Source organism: Toxotes jaculatrix, chromosome 1 (assembly GCF_017976425.1).
Source record: "Toxotes jaculatrix isolate fToxJac2 chromosome 1, fToxJac2.pri, whole genome shotgun sequence".
NCBI lineage: Eukaryota > Metazoa > Chordata > Actinopteri > Toxotidae > Toxotes > Toxotes jaculatrix.
The window spans coordinates 27,236,889-27,257,522 of NC_054394.1; the positions used below are offsets into that span (position 1 = coordinate 27,236,889).

At 40.2% G+C, this 20,634-nt stretch overlaps 1 protein-coding gene across 3 annotated transcripts in view; it reads left to right on the forward strand.

Moving 5' to 3' along the window:
* The window catches only part of tspan4a (tetraspanin 4a), a 113,241-nt gene that overhangs the window by 11,129 nt on the left and 81,478 nt on the right, over positions 1–20,634 (forward strand). For 2 of the 3 annotated variants that reach the window (XM_041036498.1, XM_041036505.1), the window contains exon 2: positions 15,511–15,590. In XM_041036498.1, the coding sequence (XP_040892432.1) occupies positions 15,528–15,590 (63 nt within the window). In that variant the 5' untranslated portion in view covers positions 15,511–15,527. Of the gene's footprint in view, positions 1–15,269; positions 15,591–20,634 lie in introns of those variants that run through there. The other variant, XM_041036489.1, reaches the window with a different exon arrangement.

Consider the following 20,634-nt stretch of genomic DNA (forward strand, 5'->3'; position numbering starts at 1 on the left):
GGTAGATATGAACCTCAGTTTGAAGTTGTTGTTTTTTTTTCATGATCATGCTTTGTAGTTAAAAGAACACCTACACAGGAAAGCACAACAGAGGGATCCTGTTCAGTGAAACACGTAATTGCATTCAGAAAACATTTGCACACGTTTGTTGATAAATTGCTTTTCTGTCTGTGAGCAAATTATTTACTGTGCAGCACCGACCGCTCTTAACCAGGTGACCCGTGCTGGATCAGGTCAGACCAGGTGCACCTCCCTGAATTCCGTTTGTGGCCCTGTGCTCAAAGGAAAAATTGATTTTCAGAATGTGGACGAGCGTAGTGATGAGTGAGAGGGAAAAAGTAAGAAATGCATTTAACAGGAATCCAAACTCTCAGCACTATTAATCTCTGTGTCTATTTAACTATTAAGAGTTTCAGAGTTTGTGGTATTCATGCAGGTTAGTACATCAGACCAGACTACATCATTATCAAACTGTATTTTATCAAGCATCAGGTCAAATTCACTGAATGAGCATTTTATTAGGCACACCTGTACTCCTGCTTATTCATATAATTATCCAATCAGCCGATCCTGCCAAATCCTGCAGCTTCAGTTAATCTTCACATCAAACATCAGAATGTGAAAAAGAATGTGATCTCTGTGACTTGTGACTTGACTGTGGCATGATTGTTGGTGCCAGATGGGCTGGTTTGAGTTTTTAACACACAACCGTCTCTAGAGTTTAACTCAGAATGGTGTGAAAACCGAAAAAAACATCCAGTGAGCGACAGTTCTGAGCCTTGTTGATGAGAGAGGTCAGAGGAGGATGACTGGACTGGCTCAAGCTGACAGAAAGGCTACAGTAACCCAGATAACACCTCTTTACAACTGCGGTGAGATGAAAAGCCTAACAGAATGAACAACACACTAAACCTTGAGGCAGATGGGCTATAACAGCAGAAGACCACGTCAGGTTCCACTCCTGTCAGCCAAGAATAGAAATGTAAGGCTGCAGTGGACACACCAAAACTGGACAGCTGAAGACCGGCAAAATGTTGCCTGGTCTAATGAACCTGGATTTCTGCTTAGGCTGCAGATGGTAGGGTCAGAATTTTGGTGTCCACAGTGTGAAACCATGAACCCAACCAGCCTGGTATCAGCAGTATAGGCTGGTGGTGGTGTATACTTTGGACCCCAGTATTAGTATGGTGTTCCTAATGAAGTGCTTTGTGAGTGTAAGTCAACCATACTCCATATTACTTTACCATATTTACTCTTCAGTCTAAAATTAGCATGCTGACATTAGTTTTGTTAGCTGAAGCTAGTTTAGTTATCTTCGTAACAGTTACACCTGACGGCTACTACAACTAAACAACAACTAAATTTTAATCTAGTGATACATAAACACACATTCTAATTAGGCTAAGGTTAAACTTATGAACAGCTGGTGCAGCCAGTCTGGGCAAAAAGACATTTCAAAATCTGTGAAAGTGTCGTGCACATCTGAGAGAAGCATTATATTCTTTGTCTTGTCCTTCCTCTTGAAAAAACATCCTTGTTAGTTGAGGCTAACAATATTGCTGATGGATTACAACAGTAAGGCAAACACAAGGCTTATCAAACTGATAGTTATCATCTCAGACCCAGAAAAGATACCATCCACTCAGCAAACACAAAATAGAAAATACAGTTTTCTATTGTTGTAAGGACAGAGTTGTTAGATGTAAAACATAACACATAATTTTCTTTTTTTAATGATTCTTCAGCAGGCATTTTTTTCCTGTGTTTGATAGTGAATGATGTAGAAACAGACTACAAACGTGGAGAGCGAGACAGAGACAGAGGGGTATGCTATACATCAAAGGTCTACAGCCAGAATCAAACTTGGAATGTTGCAATTTTATTGTATGTGTTTTAACCACTTAGAAACCAGAACACTCAATAACATGTTATTTTCTTTTATCATGATTGCCACCAAGTCCCTGTGCAATCATCGCTGTGTTCCTAAAAAAAAGCCAGATCGACATTGTGGCGCTTTTTTTTTTTTTTTGCTTTCCAAACTGCTTTTTTATATGTTTTTTCTCTTGTTCTCTTCCCTCCTCTATGAGGATTTGACGTCATCATTTGGCCCGTTATATAACGTCACCATAGAAACACAATCAAATCCAAAGGATTACCAAATTATGGATAGTCCTAAAGATTTTACAGTTACTGTGAGCATAGGCATTGTTTACCTGAACAGGTTTTTAGCTTGGCAGGTTCAGACTTTTATTTCAGCGCCCCGACAAATCATCCCCACAAAAGGGATTCATTAAAAAAATACTTTGTGTCATCATTTTGCAGCCACTGAATTGCAGTTCTCCTGGTAGTGCTAAATTCATTTCAGCTTTGTCAGTTTTATAACAGAAGTAGAACAAAGTAAGTGCATCCTGCACCACAGACCAGAGTGACTTGGTTTCTTGAATGTCCCTCTGAAACAGTTATTTTAATACTTTCGAACAAAAATGCATGCATGATACATGATGTGATTTTAACATTAACAGACATTACCAGCTCTGCGTTTCGCAGCCTGTCAGGATAAATAAGGCCACGTCTGGCTGCCCTTGGGACTTAGACTGTGGCATGTAGCATTGTACTGAGTTTAAACACTATTGACAGTCTCGGGAGAACACGATGGACCAGGGTCCTTGAGGAAAGATGGAGCTGAACACACACACGCCAACACAAATGCCCACTTACACAAAGACACACTTGTGCATCAATTGATGTGGCTTGATCCAAGTTGTTTCATGTCTGCTCCAGGGACTTTATCTCTGGTTATCTCTTTGGTGCTCTCTGTCTTCTGGATCAAGCAGGTCTGCCTACACACAGCCACCTGTCTGAACACTCCTCTGATGAGATTACTCACTCTGGGATTTCAGCTGGGTTTTTTTTTTGTGCATGTGTTTTGATGTGATACCTTCTTAATGCTGCAAATGAGGGAGGACAGATGTCTCTGTGTGGTTGTGGGTCTGGGAGAAAAAATGGAACAGTGGATTTATTTGAAATTTTTGCATGTTTATTACTATATACTCTATACTATACAGTGACTTGAGTAAATGGAAATTATTAGATTCAGTGCATTGTGCACACATTCAGCTAAAAATATGTCCAGTCTTGACATGAAGAAACTCACTGCATCTCTTTGTGCTTCAGAACCATTCGTAAAATGGTCACAACATCCTTAGACATAAAAAAAAGATGAGCATGTCTATTAATCTTTATGCTCTTTACTGCAATTTGCAATTGATGAGTAAAATACTTTCTGAACTCTCTGCGTTCGGACATTCACCCACATGCAATTGAAGACTTCAGCACTGAAGAATACATTATGTACTCACTGTGATGAGTGCACGCCTGAATTTAGTAGTAGTGAATATATATTCTGTATAGTGAGCAATTTGGGAGCCTCAGTTACATTTCAGACATTTAATGCATTTCAGTCTGAAAAGCAAAACAATACAAGGAAACTGATTTTCACAAATCAGATTTATACCATTGATCCGATACTCGACTCAGATTTAAAGAAATGTTTCTCAGTCGGGTTGTGTATATCAGATTTCACACTGCACTGTGTGTGTGTGTGTGTGTGGGTATGTATGGCTTTGAAATGAGACAATCCAATTTGCTTTCCACTGCACACCATTGGATACACTGTCTCAGTAAAGACTTGTGAAGTAGTTTGCAACAAAACTACCTGCAAATAAGTATTACTTAGATGGTTTCAGTAAAACAGGATTTTATTAAAGCTGGAAAGACGTGAAGAGATTTTTTATTTTTTATTTTTTTGGAGAAGTGTAATCTGGGAGTGGGAGTCGTGCACAGTATGTATGAGCCTGTCAACTACCTGTCTTGATGTTAACACAGAGGGGGTGGCTTTCACATGTACTATAGTGAGTTTTTACATGTGTGAGATGTGCGCTTGCGTCTGTAAAATGGATGGTTAAATTTACAGCAACCCCCTGCTGCTTCTCTCCCCCTGCGAGGATTTTTCTTCCCTTCATGTTCATAAATACATGTCCACACAAACAGCATATTTGCCTGTTCTTGGGCAGCGTTTGACTGGCAAGCAGGGTAATAACCTTCCTGCTAGGATGGATTAGCAGCAGAATGCAAATTGCAGATGTGACATGTATGCATACATCATGTTTGCAGGTGTTAAGGTTTTCATGTTGGCTGTTGAGAGGTGTGGGGCAGAGATCAGGACTGGTCATGAAGCTGCTGACACCCCATATGGCAGAAACCTTTGATGAACTGATGCAGATATTGATGAAGATGTATAGATGGAGTTATTTATAGCTGTAATTTATCGTTCTGTGCCAGGTTTGAAAGATCTCCTCAGTCACGCTGCCAGTGTTTTTCACAGGCTGACTAATGCTGCATCTGGATGCCATTTCCTTGTCAATTTGTAAAGTGGGAAAAATTATAACATGATTAAATCGCAGATACTGGCTGTTTGCTCTTTGTATGATCATAAGCCATGGGTAATTATACCACGCGAACTGGACTAATGAGAAAGCCACAAGACGATAATAACAGAAGCCAGTCATCCACTTCATAACAGCTTGGATATGTTAATCACTTCCATGCAACTATTATTTACACACACACTGACATGTGGATATATTAACCATTAACCTGGTGAGTTCTGTTGAAGTGAGTTTTGACAACTTGTCAGGTATTCATTTACTGTAACAAGGACTGCCCCCTACAAGTTGATTACAGTTAGCTTAGCATAAAGACTGGAAGCAGATGGAAACAGCTAGCACAACTCTGTCCAAAGGAAACAAAATCCACCTACTAGCACCTCTGAAGCTAATTCGTTAACACACTGCATCTCATTTTTAAAAATCAGCTTAGAAACTGAAGTGTAAAAATGACACATTGTGGTTTTAGAGGGGATTGTGTGCCAGGCTGTTTCTTGGCAGGGACCAGTAGTTAGTGAAGTTAGAAAAAGAAGTTAGAAAAGAAGTGTTAAGCTAACCTAACTGGCTGCTGGCTGAAGCCTTCCTTATATTAAATGGACAGATATAACAGTGGTTACTCTCACATAATTCTTTGCAATAAAAAAAAAAAAAGCCTATTCTGCAAAATGCTGAACAATTGATTTTTAGACTAATTCATAACAATCAAACAACAAAATGCTAACCGTCAGGTACACAGAAGAGAAAACAAAAGAAAAACAGGACACGCAAGCACAAATTTAAGATGTTATTTTCCTCGGGGGAACATGATGTGTGCAGAACAGTATACAGAGGCAGACAACTTCACTAATCATTGGTGCACACACTGACGTGTTATGTTAGCTCTGCGTCCATCATGTCCTTTTTTGATTCTTTTCAGTTAGTCACTGTCATTTCTCTTTGTTAATGCAGTCTCTGTCTCACACAGTCTTGTCATTACTTCCCAGACAATTCCCCTTGATATATCATAATCTTGCAGTTTATTTTGACTGATGCAACTGCAGTTTGGTCACAGATGATTTGGCCTCTTTGGAGCTCATTTGTAAATCAATGTGCTGATTACCAGCCGTCTTTTAAAGCTCATAAATGCTGCTGCTTAGCGTTAATCTTGGCCCTGTTCATACCTGGCATTAACACGTGTCTCAGGTTGAGCCGATCACACGTGGATATACAGCACCAAGCACACACCTGACATAAAAATGCTCCTTCACGTGTGCCTCGAGTGACCACTTGTGATCGGATCTCACTTTCCTGTTCTATAGGCAAATAAATACATATATCAGTTCTGTTTTCAAAGATCAAATGCATTGTTGTTTTTAAGGTGGCAATGCACTTCAAGTGCCTAGTCTGTCAAAAATGAAATGAAGAAGAAGAAAGCAAAACAATGCAGGCTTGGTCCATTCCTTGGCATATTCCAGGCAAACCAAATCGCCCAAGATGTTTGACACACTTGTAATATATCTCGCTTGGCTTTTTTAACTTTTCAGATGCCATAGACAAAGCCAGCTTATACCATTTGAAACTTCCACATACAACAAGGATGTCAACAGAGTAGACGTCCTACAGTGTGGCCCAGGTTGACCCAGGGTTGTGTAATGTTACAGTCCTGTTTACATTATTTGTCTGCCTCCTGGAGTTCTGTGACACAAATGATGCACAATGCTGCTTTGCCCCTGAAAAGCTCTGCATGGAGTAAGTAAAACGTATGAATATTTCAAGACTCCTTAATATTTCACCACAAACTGTGTTTGAGTTAGTGTTTGTATCGCAATCACAAGTTGACAGGCCTTTAAATATACATGAGAATTATGCTCGTGTATATTATTAGACACTTTATTAAAACTAAATCTATGCATTCTCATGTTGTCTCATTTGAGAACATGAGGAGACACATACTTGCTGATGACAACCTTAAACCTAATTAGTCTTTTTTTTTTTCTTAGAAGGCAGCCTGTGCTATAAAAATTGCATAAATAATTAAAGTTCAATTTCCTCAGTTCACCTTCCCTGATGATAGGTAGTCTACCTTTAGGCTGTCTGTACGAGCACCAAAACAAATGGTAAAGGATGCACATTCCTTCTCACCCAGACTGGGGTCTTTGGTTGATGGCACCACCTCCTAACGCTAAACACTCACCAACAGTGACGCAAAAAGGAGCGAAAGTTCAAATGACAGTTTTCAGCAAATGACTTCTTAGAGGATACGACTGACATCTTTCTTTTATAGATTAGAAGATGCATTCAGATTAAAGCTGGGCAGATCTATGATGAGAATTACATGAAGGTCAGAAAACTGAAATAACAGGCCCTAAAACTTGCAATGCTCATGTTTTTGGACGACAGTGGAGCTCTAAGGTGAAGAGGAAAAACATTTGTCAGGCTTTGGCTACACAGGCAATGGATCAAGACAATCCCAAAGTCAAACTACTTGCTATTTCTGGAGATTTCAACCATATCAAGCGATTTTCCTGAGAGGATGGAGTTTGGTCAGTTGTCATGGAGCTGGCTCTGCTGACATGGGAGCTCAGTGGCTGTTATAATTCTAACAATAACACCTTAAACCTGAATTAACTGTTTTTTTTAGCCACTTGAAGGCAGTAGAAATGAGGTGCAAGTACAGTTTTAGGTGTAAAGAAATTGTGGGGCAACCACTACTACTTTGCACAGATGCAAACAACTGACATTGTGTGCGATATTTCACATTTTCCACACAGTTAAATTCAGGTGATAATCTGACTGAGCACATACCCGTTATCCTCAACTTGCTGTTATGCTGCTCAGTGCCTTGTTTGTTTGCAATGTGAGTTTGGCCAGCTATGTTTGCTCTGCTGAGAAACCTTCAATCTTTCCACTTTGTTTTTGACTCTTGGTGCTTTTATGTTTGGTAATCCTCTCAGAAAGATGCTTGAGATCCTGAAATACTGTTCTTACCCAGGTGCTGTCCCCTCTGAATAACATACACAGAAAGCAGAAGCCAGCCAGGTAGCCATTTTTCCTGAAGAACCCCTCCATGATAAATCCATGATTATTTTTTGCTAGCAGTTTGGTTTATCAGAATATCTCATGACAGGTGAGCATCAAAGTGCTTAATCTCACGTTTTTCTTTCAAATTTGTGCCATAGTAGAGAATCCACCTCACTGTGACCATAGTTGCCGTCCTCTTTATGAGAAATACCAAGTTCTGCCAGCTACAAGCAAATAACAGCAACAGTGCTTGGAAAATAGCCAATCAAATTGCAGTGGAGCAAAAGGAAATCAGCCCCACTTGGCATCAAATTTGTGCCATCTGCTTTCACTGACAGAGGCTTTGGGCATGTGTATCGTTGTTTTTTCACACTCAAGGCACTTCGCAGTGTGAGTGTGGGGCTATATAGCGGCAAGCACAATTTAAACAATATTTTTAAAATATTCTATCTGGCCTCTGTCTTTACAGCAGCTACAACCAATATTTTACAGTACAAATTTATCATATGAAAATGTGCAAACAATGAGACATTAGTAAGGAGCCTACAGAGAATCATCAGCTGAATCTGCTGCTCTCCTCAGCTTTACAGATGTTTAAGATGAGTTTTGGCTCATAGTTTACCTCACCAGTCCGTAAATTTGCCATTCTGTTTCATTCTCACCGCTCTCATAACATCAGTTTCAGCCACAGCAAGCACCTGTTTTCGGTGCAAAAGCTCTAAAAATCAATTGGACACTACCTTCTCTGCACTAAACAGCAGACAGACACAATTTAGCAGCTAAAGAGGCAGATATCTCCCTGAGGAGTTACTAGAGACCAAAAACAGAATTAAAGAAGAGTGAATATTGAATTTAAATTCCCCAGGTGAACAGAAACACGACACCAAATGAATGATAATGTTGTTCTGTAAGTGCTGCATGTGTAAATGAGCAACTGTTTGCTAACAAGTTCATCACAGCAACTTAAAAGGTGATATGTCAGTGGCATTCTCACAGCTTCTTTACGCTGCCCCCAAGTGGTCAGAAATTGGTTATTGTACATTTCTTATATTAATTTGTGTTGCTCAGTACTGCTAAAATCACTCTTTCTGCTGCCAACAGGTGGTGCAAAGCTCAATGTTTTTAGCTGGAAAACCAAAACAATGAGCTTAAAGATGCTAAAACGCTCCACAGAGCTGAGGGAAACTGCTGACTTAGTTGATAATTCTTCATCAATTCAAGCGACTTACTTTCACATTACACGCCACACAGTCATCTGATCAGCTGTCGATATACACATTTTGATAAGAGCAGGTTTAAGCGACATTTTAAATTTAAATTATTTTAAAAGCGGATATTAAATTTGAACTGTTTTGTCAAACTATTATTTCCAAGGTCAAGAACAAATGTTTCTTCTTAAGAAAAATATCAACAACACCATCCTTTAAACAGCATATGACCTTTGCCGCCCTAACTCTGTGTGTTAGCTGCCAGGTCTGTCGGCGGGCAGGTCCACAGAGAGTAATTTCTACTTTAGGCCCTGAAACTAACCAGCTTCACGACAGCAAATATCCAGCAGTGGCTTGATATGTATTTGCTTTGACACACAGAATACAGAACATTTGTCTTCATTCTTCTTTACACAATGAATTCAGGTAGGCGTAGAGCCATTCTTTTTTTGCTGCCCACATCCAAACTCTTTGCATGTACAACGTTGCTGTTTGGCTCTAAGCGTGGCGTACTGCGTAATTACATTTTAAACGCATGCCTACGAACAATAGTTGGCTCACACGCTTTTCATGGTTATGGTAATTGTTTTGTGATCCCTCATGTAAAATCCTCTTGTTGAATTAATACATTAATTAAATGTTTTAGTTAACAGCAGTAATTAATGGTGAATCATAATGTGCGAAGGTATTAAGTCAGCACATCCAACTAATGGTGACCAAGGTATGACTCATTTATTTTTCACTCTCGGGCTTTGTGGATTTGTATAATTCATTCATGATGGCTAATGTGTGCATTAATGTTTAATTTACAATGTTGACCATTGTTTGGGAACAATGTCAGGATGTTTTTGTAAGCATCTCTCCTCTCAGTGCTACCATCTGCTCTATATTAGTGCAGTCTGACCTAAACTGTGACTCTTGGGAGACAAATGTCAGTCTGTCAGTTAATTGGTCCGAAATGAAATATCAATATGAAATACTGGATGTACTGTAATGACATTTGGTACACACATTTATGGTTCTCAGGGGTGGAAGATGAATTCAGATAATTTTGTTTAAGTTTAGAACACATCACACACATCATTTCTACCATACAAATCACCTCTTCTCTCATTCATTTAAATCTTGTCACTATACTGTAGGTATAGTGGTTCAGTAATTAATAAACCGTAGACATGCCATTTGTAATGTTGGCATGAGTGGATTCAGATATCACATACCTTTTAAATGCAATTAACTGCAAACTGCTGTTAAGACAGATTCTTTCAGATTTTAAAACTTTCTAATGTTCTTTTTATGACCCTTGTAATTGTTTCTGTTAATTATTTTTGTGGCTTGGTTGTTTGATATTTGTATGTGATTGTCCGACTATAATTTTTTTTTTTTCTCAGCTCAATGTTGAAAAGGAGAACTTAAAGAAGTCAAATGTTTCAGCATGTTACACAAACACAGGCTAGACTTCCTCCTTACTGTTGTTATGCCACATTTTCCCGCCACAGTTGATGAGCACAGTAAACCACAGATAAATTCACTTTTCTGTTCTGTTGTTACTGTGCATCAAAATTATAAATAAAAATACAAAATGATTGTGACTAAAACCCCATTTTAAATAATCCCATTGTGTTTTGAAGATACAGAGAGATTGACAATTGATATAATATACTGTTACAATATCTTTTATTCTACTCTATGATCATTTCCACTACCCCACTGGTTCATTTCTTATTTCATTGTGTATTTGCCTTTTTACTCATCCTGCAAAACTGATTTCAGTTTTTACCAAATACGTTGTCAGTGTTTTGATGCATCTATTTTTGTTTTATTGTCCACAAATCTCAATTTTGTCAGCAAAGCGAGCAGCAAAGTCCCTCATGAGTCGGCTCGGCTGGGTAAAACGTGTTTATCTCCCACCAGTGCTGTTGTTATTAATCTTCATTGCATGAATTCCTCAATGATCTTTGGTGCCATGCTGTTGTGAAAATGTGCTTTCAGTCAGCCCATCTGCCTCACACACAGCTGTGGTTTTGGAAAGTGATGTCCTGACAGCACCTGAGCCTGGCAAATCCTGGTCACCATGTGATATTCTGGTCTGCACATTATTCATGGCCAGAAAATGGCAGGAACTGTTGTGCAGACTTTTCGTAAAGCAACTAAAGGAGTTTTGTAAGGAGATTTCAGGTGCCTTACGGGCAGTTACGCCACGTGATTTGATAAATTACACTTTAGCTTCACCTTGGATGAAGCTGGTTAATGCCTGGAAAAAAACACAGTAACCACAGCAACAAAGCAAAATCTTTTTATATCTATATATGTATATAACACTATATCTTGATATAGTGTGATATACTGATATAATAAATAAATATCTTGAAAAAACTTTAATGTAATCACTGTAAGAAACACAAGTTATGACCTTGCGAATATTAAATCACTGGGTCATGATCAAGAGAAAACTGTTAATCTCAAGATGTTGATAACAAGTTTAAAATGATTATTAGCAACAAAAGCTGATCTGTGTTGGTTAACTTTACCATTACAAAGTCACATAATGGATGCTGCACTGAATCGTGGCACTGTAATCTTAATATATAAGCTCCTAATAACGTCCAAGGAGAAAACAGTTTGCCTTAAAAGAGACAAATTGAAGATATTAACAAGTTAAAAGTGTGAACTGGAATTATTTTTTTGAGGTTGCACGAGTTAAAACACTACGAGATAAACAGCTGAAAATAATTTGCCAGTCTTGTTGAAAGCTGTTCTCATTTCAAATGCTCATATTGCTGCTCTGTGCACACTGCAGTTATCCTTGTAGCCTGTTTTGTCATTTAGTGGAGATATTCATAAGAGACTCATATTCCAGCTTTAAACAAGGGAAACCAAGCCAGCCTCCCACCCATTTATTGCTGCATGGAGAGCAGAGCGCAGCACAGCGCACTTTGTGTATCTGACTGATCATGTCAGTCCATTTACATCCTTAAATCACATCACAGCTATTCATAAAGTACTTTAATATGTGCCCCCTATCTATAAACCTTGGATCTTAACAGAGATTAATCTCATCATGTTGCGTATCCTTTTTCCTTGCTGCAGCCAAAACCGTCTTTTTTCCATCTGTGCATTTGTACATGCTCAGGACATCAAAGCCGCTGCCACCCCCAGGGTGCCACTGCACATTTACTTTGTTTGTGTGCTGGTTTGTGCGTCTATGTGTGTGGGCTAGCATAAAAGTTTGAATCTGGGGTAGAGTGTTTGGTGTGGTGATGGATGTGTTAGGTTACGGGATAACATGAATGACTCGGAGCAAGATGTTTTGCTTTGTGGCATCACAGTAAGTTAATGACAGTCTTCTTACAGTTATAATGAATTTCCTGCTGCACAGTACAGTAATTCCTCCCAGTCTTTATATTACATGGAAGTGACAGCAGATTGTGCCAATTACTGGCATAATTGACATTTAAGTAGGATGAACCACATGCTGTATAAGTATATATATATGTGTGTGTGTGTGTGTGTGTGTACTGTGATTCATCAATATGGCACATGTATGAATAAGCCCACTCAGTGTGGGGGGCACGTATCCTTGTTTACATTTGTAGAGAGAACATGATTTAGCCGAGTCGTTCATTGTCAAACATGTTTTGGTAAAACTTAAGCTGCAGACACAATGCTTGATCGTGGATCAGCTGTGATGTGTGTCATGAGGTGGTTGCATAAACTAAAATTTCTCTTTTTATGTGCATGTTTGATTTGCTCGTGGAAAAGATGCATAAAATTTGTGAAAATATATATATTTTTTAAAAATCTCCAAAACGTTTTTTACGCTTGGCTGACAAGGAAAAGTTGGTTTATTGATAAAAGCAAAATGTGACTTAAACATAATGGTACTGGACACTTTAATGGTACAGACTGGAAAATTAGTGCCACAAGCTGTTTATCACAAATGAACTATGATTTAGTTTAAATTTGCTTTATAATTGGATGGAATCCTGGCTAAAAAGAATTGGGCTTTTTGCTGTATATTTCTTTGCAAGACAGTCAGTCCACAACTATTATTTTTGCATTCCTGTGTTGCCTGTGATTGCTTAACATTTAACATAGCAAAGGGTTAAATGGCTTAAGCAAAAGATACTAATTTATCTAGAAGGGATGTCGGGGCATTAGCTCTGCATTTTCCAAAGACTGTGTCCTGCATTGGTGCCGCTATCATCTACTGTTTATTACTTATTAGTGTAAAAATCTTTAGATAAAGACCCTTTTCATAGACAAAGTCCAAAATCTTTCTTATCATTTTGATATTGCTTCAAATCAAGTGATGTTGTGGGCAAAAACACTGTTAGCACAGCAGCCATGCATTCTCTCTTCAGCAATGTCAGTGAGTAAGTCACATTCACTCTCCTCGGCTGCCGCCTCTGTGGTCTGACAAAAATACATGCAGGAGACAAAACAGAAATCCATTAGATACTTGATGCAGCCATGAATTAAGTCAGTACCTTTGCAGCGTTGAAACGTCCCTGTGGACTCATTAAGCCACTGACCCAGATGGCAACGAGGTTGTGGAGAGCATGCAGTTGTGTTGTGTGAATGTCAGCCTTAGTGCGTGCTTCCCAGTGAGTTTGTGTGGAGACACACTTTAGGTGAGTTGTTTCTAGTGTGCAAATCTGTGCCAAGTGCAGCTACACGAACACTGTATGACCCAAGTGCAGGTCCAGAGGGAGACGGGGAGAGAGGAGCATGACTGAAGCCAAGCGTTCAGAGAGCAGCCTGGGCTTTGTGCAAGAACAACCTCTGCATGTGGAATGAGTTCCAGGCAGAAGGCAGAGAGGAGAGGAGGAGGACGGACTAGCGCAAGTGCAGCAAGCTTCTCAGTACTGCTATGTTAACACACCAGGTTTTGTGTGCGTCTGTGTGTGTACATAGATTGTGTGTGTGTGTGTGCGCGTGTGTCAGTGTTATCTGGTAGATGGTAGGGCATGATTGGCGTGCGCACCATGGAGGATGGGGCTGCGAGACACTGATTGGTGGCTCTCTCTCGTAGGGTGTGGCTAGAATATGAATGACTGCTCCAGCCTTTCGCGCTGCCAGGTTTTTGGGGACAGTTGCTGAGGAGGGATGGGGTGTTTGAGATTGTGTGTGTGGAGGGGAGAGCATCGGAGCTTGTGAGAGAAGGGAGGAAAGAAAAGGGGAGGGGGGGGAACAGAGAGAGAAAGAACAGGAGCATGTGAAGAGAAAGAGGGAGGGAGCTTCAGGCAGCAAGGCTGGACTACCGCTCAAACACTGCAGTCTTTCTTTTGCTTCTCTGAGGAAACTGTCTTTCTCTTCTCCCTGCCTGTCTCTCCTTCTTGCTCCTTCTACTCTTGCTGCTTGGCCATGACCCCGGCGGACACCTTCATCTCCTTGCCCACCTAGAGAAGAGGAGAGAAGCGTTGTAGCGGAGGAGGGAGAGACGAGAAGAGGGGACACCGCACACTTTGCCTCACTGATGAGAGTCTGGAAATTAATTAACCGCCGTCAGCACAGAGGGGGGAGCGCAGAGAGGGGCTCAGAGTGAGGTGCAGGAAGAGAATAAGAGGGAGTTGAAGAGGTTGAATTGCTACATGTGTGAAACATAGGCTGTGTGGAGAGAGGCAGAGAAACCCCTCGACACTTTTCTGAGACAAATAGGACAAGTTAGGGCAGAGGCAAAATAAGCAAGGAGGAAATTGTGCGAGGCAGGAATTCAGCAGGGATACTAATTTAAGAAGCCAAAGAACGGTCCGCTCACACACGTTATTCATCCTTTCATGCTTCTTTTCAATCATATTCATAACACCACCCTTCCCACCCATCTCCTTGTCTTGTTTAGCTCTTTCTCTTTTTCTTTCTTTTTTTTTTTGCATGTCAGCAAAAGCACATCGACAGCCACAACCACATGCTGAACACTCAGACTTGAGCGTAGCGTTTCATTCTCAGCGGATGTGTAATCTGTTACTGAGTAAAAGAAGTTGATTGGCCGAAGCAGGGGTGCTGTTACCTCCCGGTGGAGAGCACCTGCTCAGGAATTTCTCATGAGACCAGGTAGGACGTTTCTGGATCATTTTGCCAAAAGCAGCTGGAGAGGTCGAGTCGAAGCCCTCCAGTCGTTTACCTGATTGAACCTTTACGAGATGATACTGCAAACCATCTTATCTCTAAAGAGAATGACACCTGTGTTTGAGGGATTACTGAGAGGGAAGCAGGGATGTGCAGATGCGTATGTGTGTATTGGGATTATGTCCTAAATACACAGAATTACACAGGTGTTGCAGCAGGATTATGCAAAGGCTCCTGCTGAATGTAGTGGCACTATAGGATTAAAAAGAGAAACTCAAGTACTCAAGTCAAGTGTACGGCAGCACATTATCTTCCACAGATTAACTCAGATTATACGTGATCGTACTTGGGATATAATTAAATCAGCAGTTCCAGAGTTCGATTGAGGTCTATTATTTTGAGCTGTACTGAGGATAGGTAGGAACATCACTGAAATCATCTCTCTGCCCTCAGTGGAATAACTTCTGTCCCTCGTTGTGGACTGTGTTCAGATCTGAAGTATTCAGAGTGACTGTTAAAGACTCTTAAAGCTCATTCATCTTCCATAATGAGACGCTCGAGCACAGATGAGACTCCGTACCGACGTAGTCCATCTTTGGACAGTAAACCCGACACGCCACCGTTCACTTCTGGGTTTCACCGCTTCAGTGGAGAGTTTGAGTATAAGCGGCCGCCGTTTGCATTTGGCTTCCACACAACAAAGGGGCCGCAAACGTCCAAGGGGCGCTACGCCCAGGGGAAGAAGTATGTGGTGTTTTACCTGGACCTCTCCTTCATATTCCTCCTAGAACTGCGGCGCTGCAGGATGGCCGAGGGTTGCATGATGGCCCTGCGATATGGAATGGTCTTCTTCAATCTTCTTTTTTGGGTGAGTCCTCTATCATATGTTTTTCCAATCTCTGAGTGGTTGTGTGCGAGAGTTTTCTGGGATGTTTGTTTTGCAGAACGTGTTGTTTGGCTTTCCTGACTTTTGGCATTTTGGTTTCTGTGTTATGCATATTTTTCTCATCTTGTTTAGAGGGAGATCTGTTATGTGTGTCTGTGCACCCAGAGTGATGTGAGAGGAGTGAGGAGGGAGGGGAGTGTGAGAAAGAGACGGATCATGCATTTAGATCATGTGTACAAAGCCTAGTGTGTGGGTGAGTCGAGCTTTCTCTGCTCCCTATACAGTACTTTAAGTGTGGGTGTGCGCCGCATTGTTTGCTGTGTTAAGCTTTGGCATATTTAGAGCTTGCATTGTGCGTGCACTAGTTAATCACAGTGTTACCACTGTGCTGTAATTCTTCACCTACCTCTGCTTCTGCTTCACCCTCCTCCCCACACAACAGTGCTTCGCAACCCATCAAGGCATCTGCTGTCAATCTGCCCTCTCTGTCTGATCATATCTGTTTGCCGTGGGGATGTTTGAGCTTCAGTGTCGGTCTGCCTCTGTCAGTCCCACTCCGATAGCCCCACAACAGATCGCTTTCATTTGCACTGTGAAGCCTGTCATGTTCCCCAGCAGTGCTTCACGTTTAAAGATCTCGATCTTGTGCCACAGACTCCCTTTGTGCAATATGCTGCAATGTGTCAAGAGTTTTGAAGGGATGCTAGTCTCTGTGGTTACCTTTCTGGGATTACTTTGATTTGTCATACGTCTGTTCTTATTGGTAATGGAATGAGATGAGGCCTAGAATGCTGAAATGCAATCTAGTTGCCGAGATGCAATCTCCCTCAAGGGATGAGTGACCTCTTCACCTCCACATCTTCTGTCAGCTATAAACCGCTGTCAAAGAGGGATCGCAGCGTTTGTTATTAGCGAGCAGTGTGTCTGTGTGTGTGCGTATGTGCGGTGCCGCTGGGGATAAATAATGACCACTTGACCACGACTGGCTATAGCCCTCTACCTCTGAGAAGCCAATCATGTTATGATCCTCCAGGTAAGAACAGAGGAGCGCTTCCAATATAAAGCTTGTCTTTGAAAATAATGCACCTGAGTCATAGTAGCAGCTGATGGCTAATGTCAGACCTCAATGTCACTGCCATTTCAACAGCAATTTACAAGCTGTTACATGTCAACTGGTTCACCCAGATCCAGATTTCAGATCCACATCTCATTCAAAATATAGGTTTTTAAAGGGGGGTGACTTCATAGGTTTTAAATGGGACCTCAATATTCTGCAGACATCTGCAGACAAGATCATCAACAACGGCTGTCACTCATATAAATGATTGTTTTTATCACTGAGATCCTACAAACTCAACTGTTAATAAGTTCTTACATAGTTTCTGAGGAGGGGATCTTTTCTAAAAACAAACAAACAAACAAACAAAAAAAAAACAAAAAACAAAAAAAACAAAAACAGGTTTGATTATTGGATTTACCATTGACTGCTTTTTGAAGATATTGAGTTGACTAGTCCTGCAGTTTGACCGCAGCAGAAACTGATTTTGTATAAATGTTTTACTTTTACATACATCAGATATACATCATTTGTGACTCTGAAGTGTTTAAAAACCTTTTTAAATTGGTCTCGGGCTGGAAAGGAAGGCAGTAATGGATGGGTTGATGTTTTTATATGCTACCCACTCCTATTAAAGACAACCCGTCGGCCTCTCGGCTTCTGCACAGTGACAAATTGGTCTGGTTTGGAAATTGCTGATTTCCCTAAATCATTTCAGCACTACACTACACAGTACACAATACAGTACTGCTGCATCTAGCAACTGTGGTGTAATTTTTCTTTGATCCCACAACAGGAAAATAATAATTTTCTATTTTGAAAACACCTCAAAGGATTACAAAGAATGACAGAAGCCTACTAAGTGCAATGTTCAACTTATTTTGTAATGGATGGAGATCACTCCTCTTTGCTATCTATTGATTCTGCATTAAAGTTGCAGAGCTATAACCTTGACATTTATTTCTCCCATTTCCGCCACAATGATTTCAGTGGGCCTGAGCATAACAACATGCAGCAAGGACAAAATGAGGACAGAGCCAGGAAAACACATTTTACTAGAGATGGAGATTGAGCAAAACACCAGCCTGAATCAGGCTGTCTTACAACATGTGACGGGTATGCATGAGGGAAGCACTCGATTCTGGCAGTGTTCACAAAGCTCTGTGTGAGATGAAAGAGCAACTTCTTAGGGACAGTTCAGTAGACATGACACTGTCAGAAATAAATGCCTAACATCAAACTAAAATTAAACTCAGTAGACGGGTTTAGCCAACTGAGTTTCTAGTCTTATGTTAAAAAGAATTAGTCAATCAGTAAGTAATGAAATTGCCAGTGATTTTCATAATTACTCAAAATTGACCAAAATCTGCTTTTCTCTGTTTTTATGTCATTTCAAATGAATTATGTTTGGGTTTTGATTTTTTTAATTAAATTAAATTTGAATATGTTAACTTTGGCTATGAAAACCAGAATTGCAAATTTTTTAAAAACTATTTTTATCATTGATTAACATAAATTAAAAGTCCAATTAGTCAGTAATGAAAGTAATTGTTAGTTTATATGTATGTTATGTTGAGTTTCGTTATTTAAGCATCCAGACTCTCATCCAGACTCAAACTCTGTCTAGATTTACAACAAATAGTGTGTGTACATGTAGAGAGAGTAGCATATATTCATATTCTTTTAGCCAGGCTTACAAATTTAATTTATTCGCTTTGCCTTGAGTAGGCATGGCTCTGTTTTATAAATCTCATTCACTGTAGAAATGGGTGCACATGATCATCATTTCCACTCCCATTAATAGATGTAGAAAAGATGTTAGCATATCGATACTTGCGCCCGCCCCACCACTCTTTGGACCTGTCAGTTCAAAGAACAGAAGAAGAAGACGTGCAGTTTCACCTACTGCATCTAAGCAGTGAGGTTCTCCAGGAGCAGCTGTCATTACACACAACCATTAAACAGGGGCTGTGGATATTTATAGCACCCTTGCCACTAATTCATCACATGTACCTGTAAACCATCATCACGGTGGTATCTCAGTCATCATTATTAAACGTCAGAAGGACGGCCAATGATTAATTTATAGAGCTCTGAAACAGACACAAAGTGCTTCACAGCTCAGGGTGAAATGAAAATATCAACATGGAGAAATGATGGTTCACATTTAAATAAAAAGACTGGTAAGATTCATCACTATATAAAATTTGAAATTAAGTTCATAAACTTAAGCTCTATCTTAAACTCTTCTAGAATTCCGTGTGGACTGCAAAAATCACAGCACAATCAATGAAAATGAAAAACAACCTAAACAAAGAGTATTTTACTCTAAGGTTACACCTCTCACCCCATATTTAATCTCCTCCTTATCAGCGTAAACTGTGTATACAGTCTGAAGTATGAGTGAGGTATCATTTTGAAAACTAGCAGTTTATGTGTGGGTAATAGCGTATGCATCTGTGCATTGAAATCATTTATACATCAGGCCGCAAGACTGTGATAAATACTAGTACTAGACTAAACAAAATCTCAGTCATGGAGGTTTCTTTCCAAGGGCAGCAACAGGAAAAACACTGAAGAACTGGGCAGTTATAGTATGTGCAGTGACAGCCACCATGGCTGCAAAGGCAAAAAAAAAAAAAAAGGTGCCACTGAGAGAAACTCAGACAGGAATGTGCAAGGATAAAGAGAGTACACAGTACAGGTCTGTCTGACAGATGATCTCTGTGAGTTGCAGAGCAAAAATAAAAACACCATAGCAACAAATGCTCAGCATCAAAATTTGCAAATACATAAGAAAGTAAATGTCACCAGTTACCACATCAACCACTTCTTAAACCCACTGGGAGAGAAGGATCAACAACAAAACTAATAAAGAGCAGGATCAGTCTGTCTGCCAAGCGCTGTAAATGTACAGGAATTTTTCATGTGGCATCAATACACATCGACAGCTAGATTAGAAAGTGACAAAGTGCACACATACAGAGAAAAATAAGTGTTAATTCCCATGTCACTTTATATATACCTCGACAGCATCAGCTTAACACTTCCACATGCTATTTGAGACAATTTAAGTGAAAGACCGAGGACGACTATAAATATCATTCTGCAAGTGTACAGTTCAAGTTAAAGGGTTGCAGTAATACTCAGCACCTGTCAGAACCATATTTTTATATATGTGTATATATGTATATAATTGTATAATATTGCCATTTTGATTTTTAGTGAGTTGTCCTTATCTGATTCAAGGGTCTGAGAACAGAGGGTGTCATATGGACTATAACGCACTTTAAGGCAGATTTTGTTTGTAGCTCGCTCCGTCGCAAAAGGACAGCAGCTGTGGTCATCTTAAATTCACAGCAGTTACAATGGACTGCGGTGACCACCCAAGGTCATGGCAAATAAAAAATATCAACACTTTTAATGGAACGTTCTCAAACCAGCTCCCGCAGCTCAGTCTATTTCTCTGCTGTCCATCTGTACTCTCAGTATGTTCCCAAACTCCCATAATTCCACCGAAATACAACAGAACATTGCATTTACATTTCACAGCTTCTGCTCATCTCAAGCCTGATTATCTGTTTATCTTTGTGGCACCACAACTGTGTTTGCTTAAATCACATCAATTTAAGACAAAAGTCAGTAACGTACAATTTGATGGGAGTTTACCCAAACTGGGTGAATTGAAAAAGATAAGTCACAGGCCTTGTGGAAAGTGAATGGCTTCTCACTGGTGGACTGTTTTCAGGTCAAATGATTACTTGGGTGTTTGGGATTGAAGGCAGATCCTTCCTGCTCTCTCTTCCCCCTCAGCTTGGCATCACGCAGCTCCTTTGCGGCAGGCAGCAAACGGCCAATCAGCCATGCTGTGCTGCCCTGAGAGCAGCAGGAGGTGGAGGAGAACCAAACTGTGATAGAAGAGGTCAGGATGCTTTTTGTCATTGTGGCTGGTAAAAATCAAACCAGAGA